The sequence below is a fragment of the Mixophyes fleayi genome, chromosome 5 (assembly GCF_038048845.1).
Source record: "Mixophyes fleayi isolate aMixFle1 chromosome 5, aMixFle1.hap1, whole genome shotgun sequence".
Taxonomy (NCBI): Eukaryota; Metazoa; Chordata; class Amphibia; order Anura; family Limnodynastidae; genus Mixophyes; species Mixophyes fleayi.
The window spans coordinates 248,244,888-248,261,907 of record NC_134406.1 but is presented as its reverse complement, the minus strand read 5'-3'; the positions used below and the strand labels follow the sequence as shown (position 1 = coordinate 248,261,907).

General features: G+C 39.1%; 1 protein-coding gene across 2 annotated transcripts in view; it reads right to left on the bottom strand.

Annotated features, from left to right (window-relative positions):
- Positions 1–17,020, bottom strand: part of CPQ (carboxypeptidase Q) — a 331,562-nt gene that overhangs the window by 298,870 nt on the left and 15,672 nt on the right. The window contains exons 1-2 of one of the 2 annotated variants that reach the window (XM_075213840.1): positions 4,973–5,096; positions 1,110–1,572 (exon numbers count right to left, since the gene is read on the bottom strand). In XM_075213840.1, the coding sequence (XP_075069941.1) occupies positions 1,110–1,539 (430 nt within the window). In that variant the 5' untranslated portion in view covers positions 1,540–1,572; positions 4,973–5,096. Of the gene's footprint in view, positions 1–1,109; positions 1,573–4,972; positions 5,097–17,020 lie in introns of those variants that run through there. The other variant, XM_075213841.1, reaches the window with a different exon arrangement.

The window sequence follows — 17,020 nt, the reverse complement described above, 5'->3', positions numbered from 1 at the left end:
ACATGTTTTTTTCATTTCTTACATTGTATTTGAGTAATTTTGGCCCACCCTTCCTTACAACACTGCTTTAGTTCACTGATATTAAGTTCCCACCACAGCAACTCAATGCAGTTGAGGTCTAGACTTTGAATTGCCAATTTCAAAAGCTTAATTCTTCTATATTGCAGCCATTCAGTTACAGATTTGCTAGTGAGGATCACTGTTCTGTTGCATGATCAAATTTTAGCCAAGGTTAGAGGTCAGAAAGATGCCTCACATTTTCCTTGAGAAAACTGCAAAACAATCCCAAATAATCACTTCTACCACCATGCTTGATCGTTGTTATGACGTGAAACCCTGTGTTTGGTTTTCGTCAAACATGACTTTGTGCATTAAGACAAAATAATTCTGTTTTGGACCCATCTCTCCAGTGGACATTGCTCAATAAGTCTTTGTTTTGCAAACCTGAGCTGTACTGCATTCTATTTATTTTCTGGAGAGATGGGTACCCTTCCATAAAAGCCATACTCCTTCAGACTTTTCCTGATGGAAATACTAAGGGTCCTGCTTTTATACAGAAGCTCTTCCTGATGCCCAAATAATGATGTGCACTTGAATCAGGCTCAAATAACCTTATATATTGAGTTGGAAGCAGGAAGTTTGTATTTACTTTTTCTCATATGGCTTCTTCATGTTGGCTTATTTTGTTTGTTTTTTTAAATAAATAATGACAACATAAAATCTGTTATGGGTTATTTGATACTTGAAATTAGATTAATTAGATTTTATAACTTGATGAGGACTAGATGATTGTTAATTAAGCCTTGCAATGAAACTAACACAGACTTGAAGTTCTAAGCTATAAGTGCTTCATAAAATATCTTCACGCACCTCAACCAGACACATGAAAAAATGAGCCTGGATCGTTCAGTTTGTTCAAGCCTGAATGTAACATGTTTACCACTGTTGTGCATTTATCTTGTGCCACAGTCTGACAAGTAACCTCACTACTACCTGTATTGTGCCTCATGTTATTAAAGCAATCTGGTTTTGTTTTAGTCATTTAGTCTGTGTTTTTACATTTAAATGTTGTCCATTGCTAACTACAGCACAAAAGGAAACTACTGTACCGTCCACTGGAGTTCCGACACTGCCGCCAAGTCCAAGTATAGCGAGATTTTTCTTTCTTGGTTGTACCATCACCGCCGACTCCTCTCCGCGCTCCCAGTGTGGTACTTTCACAGGTTCTAGCGAGACATTCAGTAGCCTATCCTCCCGGAGTGCGTTGTACATGTACTTGATGGCATTTTGTAGATTATCAGAGCCACTGACTCTATTTCCTATGGTATCAACAAACAGTGCTAACCTCTCATAGGATCTGTTCTGGGCCCTGCCATAAACCACCAGATCGATAATAGATTTCGCTATATCTTTATAGCCGGCCACTTCTTTCTTTATCCTTTCCAATTTGCTTGGATTGATGTCAGGTTCATTTTCCATCCCAACGCACGGGTGTAGCATATAAACGGCCAGTAAACTTGTCACTATTGGAAACTTCATTTTAGTACTTTATTTCTGTTAGTGAAAGAATTCCTGTGGGATAAAGGAGAAAATGAAGCTTTACTAAATTATTCTCTTAAAAGCAGTACTTTAGTATTCAGCAATACTTATAAATCACGGTCACTGTGACATGGAATAATCAGTACCTCATTTTTTTTTTCTTAAGTAAATATATAGCACAAGAATTTACTTTTTGTTATTGAGCTAAATTACCTGAATAGTTTAACTAAAGTAACATTGTTTACTTTGGTCTCCCTTTCGAAACCACTCTCCACTTCTCTAATGTGAGTTTATAAGGAACACAACTAAATTGTATTTCTTTGATATATAATATTCACAATACCCTCCTCCCTATTGCAGCCATATCTCATTGCCCCATGTCATATCTCTCATTGCCATCCCATTGCCCCCTCTCTAATCTGGCTGCCCTTATCACTGCCCACTCTCCTGTCCGATTGCCATCCTCATTGCTCCCTCAGTGCTTCCTCGCCATCCTCATTGCCCCCTCTCTAATCTGGCTGCCCTTATCACTGCCCACTCTCCTGTCCGATTGCCATCCTCATTGCTCCCTCAGTGCTTCCTCGCCATCCTCATTGCCCCCTCTCTTATCTGGCTGCCCTTATCACTGCCCACTCTCCTGTCCGATTGCCATCCTCATTGCTCCCTCAGTGCTTCCTCGCCATCCTCATTGCCCCCTCTCTAATCTGGCTGCCCTTATCACTGCCCACTCTCCTGTCCGATTGCCATCCTCATTGCTCCCTCAGTGCTTCCTCGCCATCCTCATTGCCCCCTCTCTAATATGGCTGCCCTTATCACTGCCCACTCTCCTGTCCGATTGCCATCCTCATTGCTCCCTCAGTGCTTCCTCGCCATTCTCTATGCCTCTTGTCAATTGGTTTTCTATGTTTCTCCCATATGTGGTGAAATCTTCTTGTAGGTTCTGAATGTGTTACAACGTGCTCCACACACCATTATTAAATTCAAGTTTACAGATTTTATTATCATCATCATCATTTATTTATATAGCGCCAGCAAATTTCGTAGCGCTTTACAATTGGGAACAGACATTAATAAAACAATACTGGGTAATACATACTGACAGAGAGGTAAGAGAACCCCGCTCACAAGCTTACAATCTTGCATTACTTGTGCAAAAGATTATTTTAGTCAATTAAGTTGACTTTGAACTTGAGGAACATCGTATAAACAAATCACTAGATCCCAACTTGTCTTGGTGTTTGTCTCTAAGGTAAGGACATCTGTATCTTAGCAGCAATTAGGGGAGGGCTGGAAAATTTTAGCCCAGGGGGCAAGACCCGACTCAGCTACGTATTAGGAACATTTTAAAGGAAAAAAAATTACAGGTGACCCAGTGACCAGGCCCAAGTTAGCCCACTATGAGACCAGCCTAGGGGACAGATGCCCCTGGCAGGAATAGTATAAATATGCAGGGTTTCTGGACACTGACTGTGTAGTAGGTCCATGGCAGTGGTGGCTTTCTCAAATTCTGTTCCAGATTGTATTGTGAAGTAGATTTTAATTATTGCTATTTCCCTTCCCCCTTCCCTACCTCATGCCAGGCTGCACCACGATCCAGTCCCAACAAGGACTGTTTTGTAAATGATGCTCCTCCCATTATGATAAGAGAGGTGTGATTATACACATTTCCTTTTAGAACATCCTTACAATTGATGCTCTAGAAAGCCTGACCAAGCACTCTGCATTCAGGGGCATCAATATTGTTAAAGCATCGGTGCAGCACTGCATTCCAGATTGATAAATTTACCACCTTGCTTGCATTACGCTCTATGGCAGTGTGAGATTCAAGTGCAGAGGGGGAGGGTTTCTAGGCAACAGGAAAACGCCCTGTAAGCGCACACCTGAGCCTCCTGTATTCTTAATGCTATTTTTATGCATCCAAATGCAGGTAACCGCACATCAATGGTGCACTGGGAAGAAGCTCTAATAGATGTGAGTAAGCCGCACATAGAGCAAGTGGGGAGAAAGAAAAGGAAGGGATAGCTCATTTAAATTAGGTCCTGAACTAAATAGCCATATGTGCAATTCACAAATATTTGTCACTACTCCTGAAATACAAACTGCCTGGAGAACATATTTGTCCTATGCACAGTAGACAGCCAATATCCACTAAAAGACCAATAGGAGGGAGGGGGGGGGGGGCTGAAGAGGGCTTTCAGTGTATATTTAATGTGCCTTCATCTCCTAACTGTATACCATTTGCTGCTTAATTGTGGTCTTGTGACCCTTTACTCTATCTTCCACTTTACCAAATTTGCATCGGTATCAGTTTATTAATTTAGTACTTTCCTTTTACATTAAAAACAAAATAGAATATTAATCATGTATTATATTATGTTGTGTATAGGGTTTACAGGTGTCCTTTTGGTTTTGGTTTAGCTATCATGACCTTGGTTGTTGGGTTTCTGGGAAAGGGGTCATGTTCTATGAAGGCCCTATCCTGAAAGTTCTTACCATCATAAACAACTCTCCTCCATAATCTAATCCATGCTGGGACAGATCTGCTTTGACCTGAAGGGCTCCCTGGCATATTTGGCTGTGTGCTTCTCTGTGACTACCTGGTCGTGGCGCAGGCTGGTTGGTGACTGACCACAGTATCTGTGACCCGCTGGACCAGTTTGGTACCTGGAACCCCATACTGGATTCTCTGCATGGTTCTTAGCATATTTTGTATACAAAATTGTGTCTGTGTTTTTGCCATGGTTGCGAATTCTTAGAGGTATTTCGCAGAGTTCATCAGTTAATTTCTAATCCTATTGCAGAAAACCTTGGGCAGTATCTCTTAGCGGACAATAGCTGGTAAAATTGAACAATATTTTGTAATTAGAGGCACAGCAAATGTAATTACAGCATGCCACTAAATATCTCTGTCAAGGTATAAAACCTTCAATGTATTTGTGATTTATTTTTTGTGTTTCTCTTAATAAAAGTAACGTATTATAGGCTTAGTTGCCTTTAAGAATACAGATATAGAAAATGTAGCCAGATAAATAACACACACATATATATATATATATATATATATATATATATATATATATATATATACAATAAGAATAGCTTGAAGGTATAACTGCAAAAGAAAGGGTAATCAATTAAAAATACATTTATTTGCAGTATGGACACCATGGATAAGATAAATCATTCCAGAGTTGCCAACTGTTGGAAAAAAATGTTTAATGACAATGTTATAAAAATGACTGATTGCCAGCATTATTTACTGACAGTTTAATATGATATATCAAATTCTGTCCAGAACTGTAGGTCATAGCATCATGTATGACAAAGAAGAAGTAGTGACTGTAAGAATTTTGCAGCACTTCACAATATCAAAATCATTGGTGCTAAACCTCTGTATTATTACAGTGTCAGGAAAGTGCCAAGATTTACTGACCTCAACTGTTTTGTTAATGACGATTGAAAATGTTGCTTCTTTTTTACGGTCAGTAACTTTAAAGACAGTCGACACCCCTGGATCAGTCTCGATGCTGTCCATGGTGTTGGAACACTTTATGAATCTAAGTTTTAGGATTTAAAAACAAATGGCACATTCTGATTGTAAAACAAAATATCACTTCAAGAATACTGTAGCTAGCTATAGTTTGGCCAGGTCTACAACACTCTGACAAATAGCAACTTCCAGGTTACGAAGATATAACAGTTAAGCTTAAGACTTATCATGTAAGGCCATATCTCTAGGTAACAAATAATGTTGCTGCTAAATAAAAGAAAACCATGGTATATTTTCTCTATTTGAGAACGTTTTTTAACATTATTGTGCAATAACTTTGAAATATAACTCGGCTCTTCTGCCCCTGAGAAGCACTTGTTCCAAGGATTTCAGTCTGTTTACTTTTTATGAGAACACTATTTTAAAGCAGTTTCCACTTAAACAATATTTCTTTCATGTGTTTATCGTTTAAAAAATTAAAACTTTTTAGATTTAGCAGTGAAGATTAGAGAAGTAAAATATGTTTTGCTTGGCAAGTGATAGGGCAGTGTTGTAAAATGAACGAATGCATTTATAGCTAAGGAAGTAAGCAATGGGCCAAGATTTCCTAAAGTGGCGCTCAGCAATGACAAGACCTGAAAATGTACATATGGAGCAGACTGTGTTGTACTGAACGCTGCACCATGGCTAAGGATTAAGCAGAGAATCTGTTATCTTTTGACAGATCTCTGATTAGCTAATATGTGAATAGTTCTGGATATTTGAGATATTTGTACATAAAATAAATAAATGTGTGCCATACCACGCCATTCTCCGCAATGACCTCTGATCTATCTGTACTGCACAGGTGGTTAGTATTGTAAAACAGGGACACCTTCAGGGATAAACAGTTCCACATACAAATCTTTAAAACCTTGAACTGCCCCTGACAAACGATCTTGAATAATTCCCACTGGTAATCCAGGGGAGGAAAAAATACTTTCATTTGGCACAACGGGAAACAAATAATAATGAAAAGTAAATTAAAATGTGTGCTATGATGTGGTTTATGGATACATCCAGGAGAACGCAGTCGGAGCCCCAGGAGATATAGTCATGTGAGGCTCCTGTCAAACTGCTGTAGGAAAAGTGTAGTGTTTAATACATCTCAATATCAAACCAAATCCATACAACCGACATGGTTCAGGCATTCTTCATATACTAGAATTGCTATATGTGGACATTTTACTTAAATCTAAGACTCTAAATCTAAGAAGCTATTAAATGCAGTTAGCTTGTTCAATATCTGAAGCTGCAACCTCACAAATGGACAAATTGTTGGTCTTTTGTATTGACAGTATTTTTTCATATTAGGTAGTGTGTCATGTAGTCAATTTTTCAGAACATTTCATTTTTCTTCCAGGATTATTGACCCGAGTGCATGTCCACTGGGACTGTACAAGATCTATCCCAACAGTTATGTCATACTATGTGACATGTTTTGTTTCAGTCACTCAATTACTCAGCAGCTGAATCGAGGGACATAAATAAAAGGTATCCTATTAGCCAAGCAGTGTTAGGACAATACCTGCTTTCCAGTGTTCACACAGTTACTCTGCCTGTTGTTTTCCATCACCATGAAAGTAACAGGCCTTTTATACAAAAGCTACAGAGATATTATGGGGGGAAATAAATTCCCTGAAGCACCATTGCGATAAAGCTATTACCGTCATTACGGGAAGCTCAGGGAGCTGCGAGCAAGAAGCCGGTGTTTAAACTACCGTAATAACGGTATTTACGTGCACTATAGTGTGCAGGCCGCTTTACTTGCCAATTGAATTCCCCCCTATATTTCACCATGAAGTTATTCCTGTAAAATGGAATTTGTACAAAAAAATAAGTTAACAATTTTATGCTACATTTATAAAATCATACGTCCTTATTTACACAGTGCAAAATGTAACAGGTTGTTAGCGTGACACACTTTGATTTGCACTAATGCACCTAGATTTTCACCAAAGTCCACTGGCTGGAGAAGTAAGACGATGGCGTTTGCAGAGGAGCAAAGGTTTGCATCGGCCGACGTGAGGAGTTACGCAGAGCCAAGAGCGTTACTAGTACAGTTCAGAGCAGGGAACAGCAGTGCTAGTTTTGCGGAGGTTCATCTTCCTTACTTTGTGCACAAGCTGCAAGAGAGACAGACAGAAGAGTCTGCCTCTCCAACACAGCGCGGCTGAAAAAAGGTAAGTGGAAGTGGGAGGTGGGGGTTCTTAATGTATTGAGGTTCATATTTTGGTTAATTGGTCTCTTTGGTATATTCAACAGTATTTCAAATGTGGTGGTGACAGGACTGGGGAGAGGCTTAAACATGGAGGAATAAAGCAGGGGGCAGAGTCAAGTGTGAGCAGTGGCGGATCCAGGGGATCCAGTATGTGCAGGTCCGTTCAGCAGTGACAGTATGCTGCCCGGCTGCTCTGATTGTGTTTTAAACACAATCAGAGCAGCGGGACAGCACACTTTCACTGCTGAACGGACCTGCACATACTGTGCAGCCGCCGGCAGCCTTAGAACACAGAAAGGGGACGGGGCCTAAATTGCCCCCCTAAAATCGCCCCGGTTAGGGCAAATGTCTGGGTCCGCCCCTGAGTGTGAGCAATAATAAGAGAAAACTTTAATAGGGAAGAGGGGAGGAAGGCCCTGTGGCTACTTGCGAACCAAGGAATGCCCCTGTAAATGGACCCTCCTCACCCCTAGAATCTTTAAAATATTTTAGCCTGCTAAATTAAGCCTCACTTTTGCATGTGGACATCCAACCTGCGTTTACCAAGGAACTCCCTGATCCGCCAGCCCCCCAAGCAGAAAAATGCAAACATTTGAACCCCACACAGGTGTCACCAAGTGGATGTGCAGATTCATCTGCTACACATAAAAATCAGAGCTTTGGTACTAAAATAGGTGCATGATATCACAAAACAGCATCTTGCCTCTAGGGTACATTTGTGCACATTAGTAAGTTACCCTTATTACTACTTGTGTGACTTCAGAATGATTGAGATGCAGAAGAACGATCGCACTAACACTGATTGGATCAATTTCGGTCATATCTGAAAATCCAATCGACAGATGGACACTGAGGATGAATTGTACAGGGTATAGGACCACTATATTCTGCTGTGTAGTAGCAATGGTCTATATACAACAGGTGTGGGCAGTGGATGGCACAGGTCTTATGTTGTGTGCCTAGAGGCTCCAGTGCTTAAAATAACTTAATTGCCTTAACCTTCATGTGCAGCCATCAGTGACTTCACAAAGACATTATTTGCACAAATCGCATTTAAGTAAACATTCAAAATAATGAATTTAACGAATTGTAAAAAATGGTAAAACATGCTGAGCATCTTCCATCTAACTCTTTAAAATAGAAAACGGAATCTTTGCAAATAAACACACTGAAAAAATAATCTGCTGATCCTCACATTCTACCAGTTAGATATTAATCAGACTCAGTGAAATAAAACAACTGAACCAGATAGGCAAACTGTAACAGGGCAGTGATGATTGTTTAAAGTATTTAATCAGCCAGTTGAATACAAAACTGCTGCTACATCAGCAGGAGACTGTAAAATTGAAATAGCAAATGGTACATGGGTTTTACTTTTGTATAAAGACAGAGGAATACAAGTTATTAGATGTCGCTGTACCGTGAAGTTCCTCAAGACTTTGCAAATAGCTGCACGAAGATAACAGAATCTAGGAAAGTTAACTTTACCTGTAGAAATTTTTTACTGAAATTCTGTATGGTAAGTAGAGTGAAAAGAAGATCTAAATAATCTTTACCTTAGATCACAAAGTGAAATAGAGATAGGCATGAATCTGGCAAACTTTCAGAGAAATCAGACAGATCCGAATTTTGGGTGAACCGCAAAACAACTCAGTTTCGAGGGCCAAATTCGAACCTGAAAACGAGGTAAAGTGTAATTTCCGATAAAATGTTGGATCTCGTGTGTTTTGGATCGATAACTTCTATGTATAGCCCCCACCTCCCTGTTCTGGTCTGCCACTTTAGCATTTGGATAGGATACAGGCTGCAATTCTATGCTAAACAATCGCTTGGAGATGGTTGGACAGGCTGAAAGTGGCTATATATATGGCAATAGCTGTGATTTTACTGCAGTTTATTTAGAGATCAGTCTGCTAACATTGTGTGCTGACAGCAAGGAAACAAAGACAGACAGACGAGTCTGAAATCTACAGAGTGACATGGGAGAAGGTAAGTGTGGGGAGAGGGCTCTTATTGTAGTAGGGGTGAGGTTAACGATTAGTTAAATTGTGAGAGTGATAATTATTTAATAGTAAGTGGGATATATTATATGTGGTTGTCAATATAATTGATGATGGAGACTATTTAATTTAGTAGTGGGTCATAGTAATGAGTATTAATTTAAGGAGGTGTAATGGCATTATTTAATTAATAATAGGGTGGTTTGGGGCATAATAATTTAATGTGGGGCTGAATTTAGGGAGAAGGAGGGCTGTTCCTTAATTGTGAAAAACAATTATTTAATATTGGGATGATTTGTAGGGAAAAAGGGTTAATTATTAAATGGGAAAACTAAATATTTTATATTGAGGCTGTTCAGGGGAAATAGGTGTATTTATTAAATGTGAGTGCCACTCATTTAATGTCAATGCATGCTGGGGGAAAGTATTTATTAAATATGAATGATATTAATTTAATGTCAGCATAGCTTTCAGGTAGGGAGGCCTAATTATTAAATGTACAGGTTATTGATTTAAAGTTGGGGCTGGTTGGGGCCTAAATGGTTTACTCACTGGAGCCTAAATGGTTCATTCCCTGTTATATATTTTATGTACTATCCCTTTTTTCCCCAAACAGGGCCTAAACATTCCAAGATCCGGACAAGTAGCAACTCAGTCTTAAGACACAGTCAGCAATGAGCAGTGGACGCTTCAAGAAAGGTAGTAGAGGTCAGCACAGTTTGCCAACTATTCTCATTCTGGTGGGGTAATGTCCTAATGTTGTGTGAGTGTCCCGCTCAGTCAGGACTTTGCCTCAACTAAGGATAGTTGGGATGCATGTCCTGCTTCCCACTGTACTGCTTGGTAAGCGCCAGCTGTGTGTACTATTGTTAGATGCAAGCAGCTCGCCCTTAGTAATCAGTACAGTGTGAATCGTGACATTCCTCCCAATTATCCTTGCAGTCCGAACAAAGTCCTGACTGAACGGGACAGTCTCACAAAATTGGAACTGCCCCACCGTAATGAGAACAGTTGGCTACCACTGCCCGTGTATTTGAAAGGGATGGGAACAGTTGGAGAACAGACTATCAAATGATAGTCACGCCTCTTGCACACATTCTGTAGCATGCTATATAAACCCGCCACTATAAATCCTGCGTTTGCCAGAGGCACTGGCCATTGGTTGTTGTAATAGTATATAATAGAATACATAGAATAGAACTATTTAGTGGAGAAAAAGCATGGTGCTGTATGAAAAATACAAAAAGGTGGGGTCTGCGCTACTATTACCCGTGTATGAGTGCAGCCTTTGGGATGTGTAAGGGGCTCGTCCTGTTCCCCAGAGTAGCAATGAATAAATAAATGGGTATCCCAGGCGCTAAATATAGTATAAGTTCTGTATTGTAATAAATGGTAGTGAAAGTGAATAATAAGTCAAATATTTATTAATAGCAAGACTGGAAACCCAGAGCCATTATGAATGGCATGTAAAAAGTAAAAGAGACCAAATGACATAAACCAATGACTAGCGTAGTAAATGGTAATGTCTATGACAGCGAGGGTCTGTACACCAGCCAAAATAATAATTCAATATGTCCAAAAGTCCAAATGGCAACTTGGTAATACACAGGAGGAATTACTTTGAAAGTCCCATAAAGATAATATGTGAAAGAATGAACCGTGTTGTGTGATCAGAGATAATAAGGTCATACACTTGGTACAGCATCGGTGTATACCGGTAGCAACTTCATTTAGAAAGTACTGGAAATGGCTGACCTAAATCCGGAATAGATACCCAGGTGGTCTCTGGTCCGGTATTGAGGGGGCCGCTTGTATGGTGAAATAGTGCACCGTTGAGTGTGATCAGAAATTATGAGTTCATACACTTAGTGCAAGATCGATGTATACCGGTAACAGCCTCACTTGAGGAATGCTGGAGTAACTGACCTTAAATCGGAATAAGTGCCCAGGTTAACCTCTGGTCTAATCGTCAGAGCTCCACGTGCTGGAAAGACAGCTGTCCCGGGACTTGTACCAAGTGTATGAACTTATTATCTCTGATCACACAACACGGTTCATTCTTTCACATATTATCTTTATGGGACTTTCAAAGTAATTCCTCCTGTGTAATACCAAGTTGCCATTTGGACTTTTGGACATATTGAATTATTATTTTGGCTGGTGTACACACCCTCGCTGTCATAGACATTACCATTTACTACGCTAGTCATTGGTTTATGTCATTTGGTCTCTTTTACTTTTTACATGCCATTCATAACGGCTCTGGGTTTCCAGTCTTGCTATTAATAAATATTTGACTTATCAATCACTTTCACTACCATTTATTACAATACAGAACTTATACTATATTTAGCGCCTGGGATACCCATATATTTATTCATATGGTGCTGTATGACACTGAGCAGCACACCCCAAAAAACAAATAGATTTCTTGCTTTTAAAATCCCAAGTGTTTCAATCTACAACCATTGTGTGAGGGGCAGTATCATTGACATCTGGGGGTAAATGTATCAAGCTGGGAGTTTCCCGGCGGGTTTGATCAGATTCTAGCTATCATTTATTTAATACATTCTACAAAATGACAGCTAGAATCTGATTGGTTGCTATAGACAACATCTCCCCTTTTCAAACCCGCCGGAAAATTCTCAGCTTTATACATTTACCCCCCCCTGAAGTATTTAGTGGACCAAAACCATGTATCCGTATCCTTCTCTTCTATGTATTACCACAGTACTGATCGGATTAGGTTGATGATGAAGGTATTAAGGGTGAAGATTGCATGATATGCCTTGACAAATGTTATCTGGGTTGGGATAAAAATAATTCCACACGGAAGAGGTGGATTTTTTGGTCGTTTGCCTATGCATGATAATACACTTATCGTGGGCATGAGGTGGTACCACTGGTGACTGACTTACTTCAACACATACAACATTATCCTCATTATCTTGTTCAAGTACAACACAAACATTTTCAGACCCACAATTAACCCCCTCATCCTGTAGCAGTCTCAATTTCTATGTCTAAATCATCGTCACTACTACTCATCCTCATATTTCCAAAGATATGAGGTCGACGACAAGACATTCATTTGGTCTACATTCAGAAAGTTGACAACATGACATCGACAATTCAAATGTCGACAGTATTATATGCTTAGGGCTAGAGTTAGGGATAGGGATATTATTGTCAACTTAAAAATACTATTATGATCAAGGTATGCGCTCATTGACTAATTGTTAATATCTTCTAACAATATGGTGTATTAAATGAATGGCACCTGGATAATATAATACATTTTGTTCACATAAGCTAACGTAATCCAACAACAATATAATTACAGTAAAGGAACTAAAATATTAATAAATAGTATTGGGGTAGTATAATTTGGCTATCACATTAAGTAGCACATATCATAAAAATTGCCATAAAATCTGTACACATAACATATAGCACCATATACACATTACCATAAAATCTGTACGCATCAATTAAAATATGATTTTATCATTTTATATGGATTTATATATATTCAAAGACCCAATACCACTGACATGAGTAAAGGGAGGAGAAGGTGTATAGCAGAGGAAGGCAACCAGTGATTCTTGACCTACTAGGAAGTACAGTCATGGCCAAAAGTTTTGAGAAGGACACAAATATTATTTTTCACACCAATAGGGTGCCAGAGTATTCGGTCTATCTACCTCCAGCAACGTTTCCTGTTCCTGTATCCAGCTCCCTGCTCCCAGTACCCGGCTTGTGACTTCAGATTTGCATTGACTATTCTTTTGGATCCTGATTCTGTCTGCAGCACTTATCTGGCTTCTGACCTTTGGCTTCTCCAACTGCTTTTTGGATCTCAATTCGGTACTTTATTCCCATCTGGCTTTGACCGCAGACTGTCTGACCTCTCTATTTCACCTACCTACTTTGCCAGTGACTGACTTTGAGAACTGCAACCTGCGCATCCCACGCAACGAAGCCCACACCTCCTTGCGAGGGTTCCTTGGTGAACATCGGAGGCGCATAAGACTCTGCACCTCTTAGCTTAGCATATGACTGGCAAGTAGCTACCTTCTCTCACCTGGCAACGTGACAATAACCTCAACTGCAACTTCCATACTAACTAATAACCTCAACTTCCAGACTAATAACCACTATTTCAACTTCCAATCTAAAAACCTCTACTTCAAACTTTCAAACTAATAACCTCTTCTTCTATAATAAAGAACAACCTCAGTTTCCTGACTAACTAATAAACTTCTGCAACTTCAATTTTCAGACTAACTACTTGTATATACAAATAAAATAAAGCAAGTTTGTTAGCAAATTTACCACTGATGAGCATGTATGTATGACACGATCACTGAACAGCAGCAATAATTTACATTTTTTCCTTCTGGAACTGAATAATGAGTTTCCAGAGAACAAATTCCACACCTGCAGTTTAATGTTATTTTCCTCTCGCTATACATAATACAGTACTGCTTTGAAACAGATAATCATAACAGCTCCCTGTCTGCAAAAGTCGATTGGTATAAAGTGCCAATTCCTAACTTTCATGTACATGAAGAGATGTCTCTTAAAGGGAATAGCAAAAAAAATTATTCATATTTTTGGGTTTAATTCAATTTTAAATATTGTGAATATTATTGAAAAGGTCCTCAGCAATAAAACTTGGTGGGAAGATAAATATGGAAATGGAAATGTTTTTCATTATAACTTCCCCTAATATGACCTAACAATATTAAAGGGGTATATCAAGTACTTTTTTTGTAGAATATCACTAACCTTAATTATAGCAAAAATAACCAATAAATAATAACCAATAATATCTATTGATTTGTTAATCAATTAAATTGTCATTACTTGTACCTCCAGTGCTGTTGTAATGCACAACACATGGCAAAAATTAATCCTGTAAATACCTGCAATGATTTTCTTTCAATCCTTACAATAAGCCAAAAATAAGCATTTGTGTTTTACTTGTAAATATTTGTTGGATAATTCTGTAGGCGAGGTCTTGTAAGTACACATAAACAAAGTACACATGGAAAACATAAGCAAAAGTTATAAAACTAATACAGAAGGTGACTTTGGTGGCAGACTTGTCTATTCACATTACATGACTAGGACATGAGACACTTGGAAGCAGCCACCACAAATATCTGCACACCAGAATGTAGCCTATCAATCCACTAGGAACTAGTGACATCCATGAGGCAAAGCCCACAATACAGGTGCATCCACAATAGAAACCCTGTAACTGCTAGCACAAATGGAGAGAATTGTGTGTTACATCTGCTAGACAGTGCTAATAATGTGGGGATGGTATCTGTCAAAACAGCATGCAAACCTATGCATAACCAGGCAGAAACAAGGCAATGCAAAGCAACAGTTATTTATGTCTATGATTAAACTAAGCTGGAATGAGAAAAATGGATGCGGAAACCATGAAATTGGATCACAGATACTTGGTTCACATTTACGTGAATTCCTGAACTGTGAGAACACAGAACTGCCGTTTATAATGCTGGAGAGTCGTTACAACCTGGGGCTCTATATAAATTGACATTGGCCACTTAAAAGTGTATATTTAGTTAATATCAATATACCCCAATAAGATAACTGTAGTTCACATTGTAATTTTTAAAATAATGTTGTTAAAAAAAAAAAAAGATTTGAAAGGATCAGAAATAATCATGTATGCAGCAGGCATTAGCCCTGATTGTAGTTTTACTTATTGTTTTAAATTTCTCTTCAAAGCGACATTGTAAATAAAAAATATTATTTAAGTAAAAAAATAAATATTATTCTAAATGTTTTATAGTATGATAAACAATGCATTGAGTACTTGTCACATTTAAACCTCAGTTTTTATTACCCCTAATATCAGTGATTCAAACAGCACATGATGTCTTACTCGCCCTAATGAATCTAACTGTCCTCCGTTTCTCTCCCTTGTTCACCAGCTGCTGACAGGTGTCATCTTAGATTATAAATTTGCTTGGTAGTTTAAATCTGATGAATGTGTTTCTCTCCATTCTACAGAACAGAGGCTGTACCCCTGCATGAGAATAGCCAACACTTTGCAAAGCCATGAGGGTCACACATAATGACACTGCTGATTGTCAAAAGAATTGGGAGCCGGAACAAGAATATTTTTTTTTAGAAGAGATTAATTGTAAGACTAGATGGACCTCTTCCAAATACACTAGGCTTGGTCTTTTCCTGGCATATTAGGACCGGTGTGAGCCATGTGAAACTTGGTACCACAATACAAACAAAGTCCTAAAGATCGTATCCTGGATGTTTCCACTACATAAATGTTAGTAAGCCCCAATTTTCATGGGCTCAACCAGTTCAGCCGCGACAGGGGAAGATGTAGTAGAAGAATAAACAGAAGATGAATCCTTCTCCACTTTCCTTTCCTTAATACATCAGTCGATCTTAATTGCTAACTGCATCAATTTCTCTAAAGTATCTGGAACTGGCTACTGGACCAGAAAGTCCTTTTTTTTTAACAGTAAAAGTGTGTTATTACATTTTACAGGGAGAAAATTCAAAAACATAAGTCCAACAAACAGAGGATAAAGAAAGTATGGAAGAAATCAGGGAGAGGAAGCAGATAAAACTGTGGCAGTTAAATATAACAGTGCAATAAAAAATGAGACACAGGGTAAGAAACAATACAATCAAAATCAACTCAGATGGAGGAGGAAGGTGGTGAGGCTACAAGTTCCGAATAATAAATGCTCTAGTCATGCCATTTGATAAGGGGAGGTGCAGGAGATGTCAAATACGGGAGCCTAATAGTCTACATAACAAAACTTTTCTGGATTTTATAAATTATCACAGAAACAGCTGGAGGAGATTTCCCAGACTGAACAATTGCGACCAGAGAGTCTTTAATCAATTCATAAAGTCCTAAACGAAACTGGCAGTGCAAGGCTGGGTCATTCCATTCACTGTCCATAGCCCAGCACTTGAATTCAGCACAGTATTCCTCCGCCGACCTGCGTCTGTTTGAGAGAGCGCAGATGACTTTCAGCAGAAGGCACCCTGTCGGGTCATCATATAATAGACAAAGAGTCTAATGCTGGGTGGCTAGGGTTGAGACCAAAAGCCCACATTTGGGGGTCTTCCTGGAGTAAGGAGGTAATGCTTTTACTTCACTGTTCTGATCCTGAAGACTTAGGCCTTAATCTAAAATATAATTTGCAACGCTCCTTGAAGTTCCAGAACAAATTTCTTTCCCCAGGGAAATGATCAGGGAGGTTCATGTTAGGTTCCACTACTGAGCCATCAGTCACTTGGGAAGCTCTTGGGAAGCTCTGGGGGCCTCTTCCTGGGCCGACAAACAAACAAAGAGCTTCTGATCACTAGAGAAAGTGTTTGTATCCGGGTAGCCAGAATCTGAGTGGGACTGGGCGGTCCAGACGCCATGGGTATTTCTTTTCCCAGTGGGTCAGTTACAATTTTATAGCTCCCCCTGGAAACCTGAATAAACTTTAAGAACAGGACATGAGATAAGTGCGCCTATAGCAAGTTGCTATTCCTGTAGATAAGAGATATTCTCACAGGTACTCAGATGACCCCAGGACTTTAAAAGTTGTAAAAGTTTATCTCAGGAATCAGGTAGCAGTGATGTACGGAGACTGGAGGAATAGTATACCAGGTGGTGTACAAGGGATAACCAATACAGATGCAAATGGTCGTGGGTGTCACGCC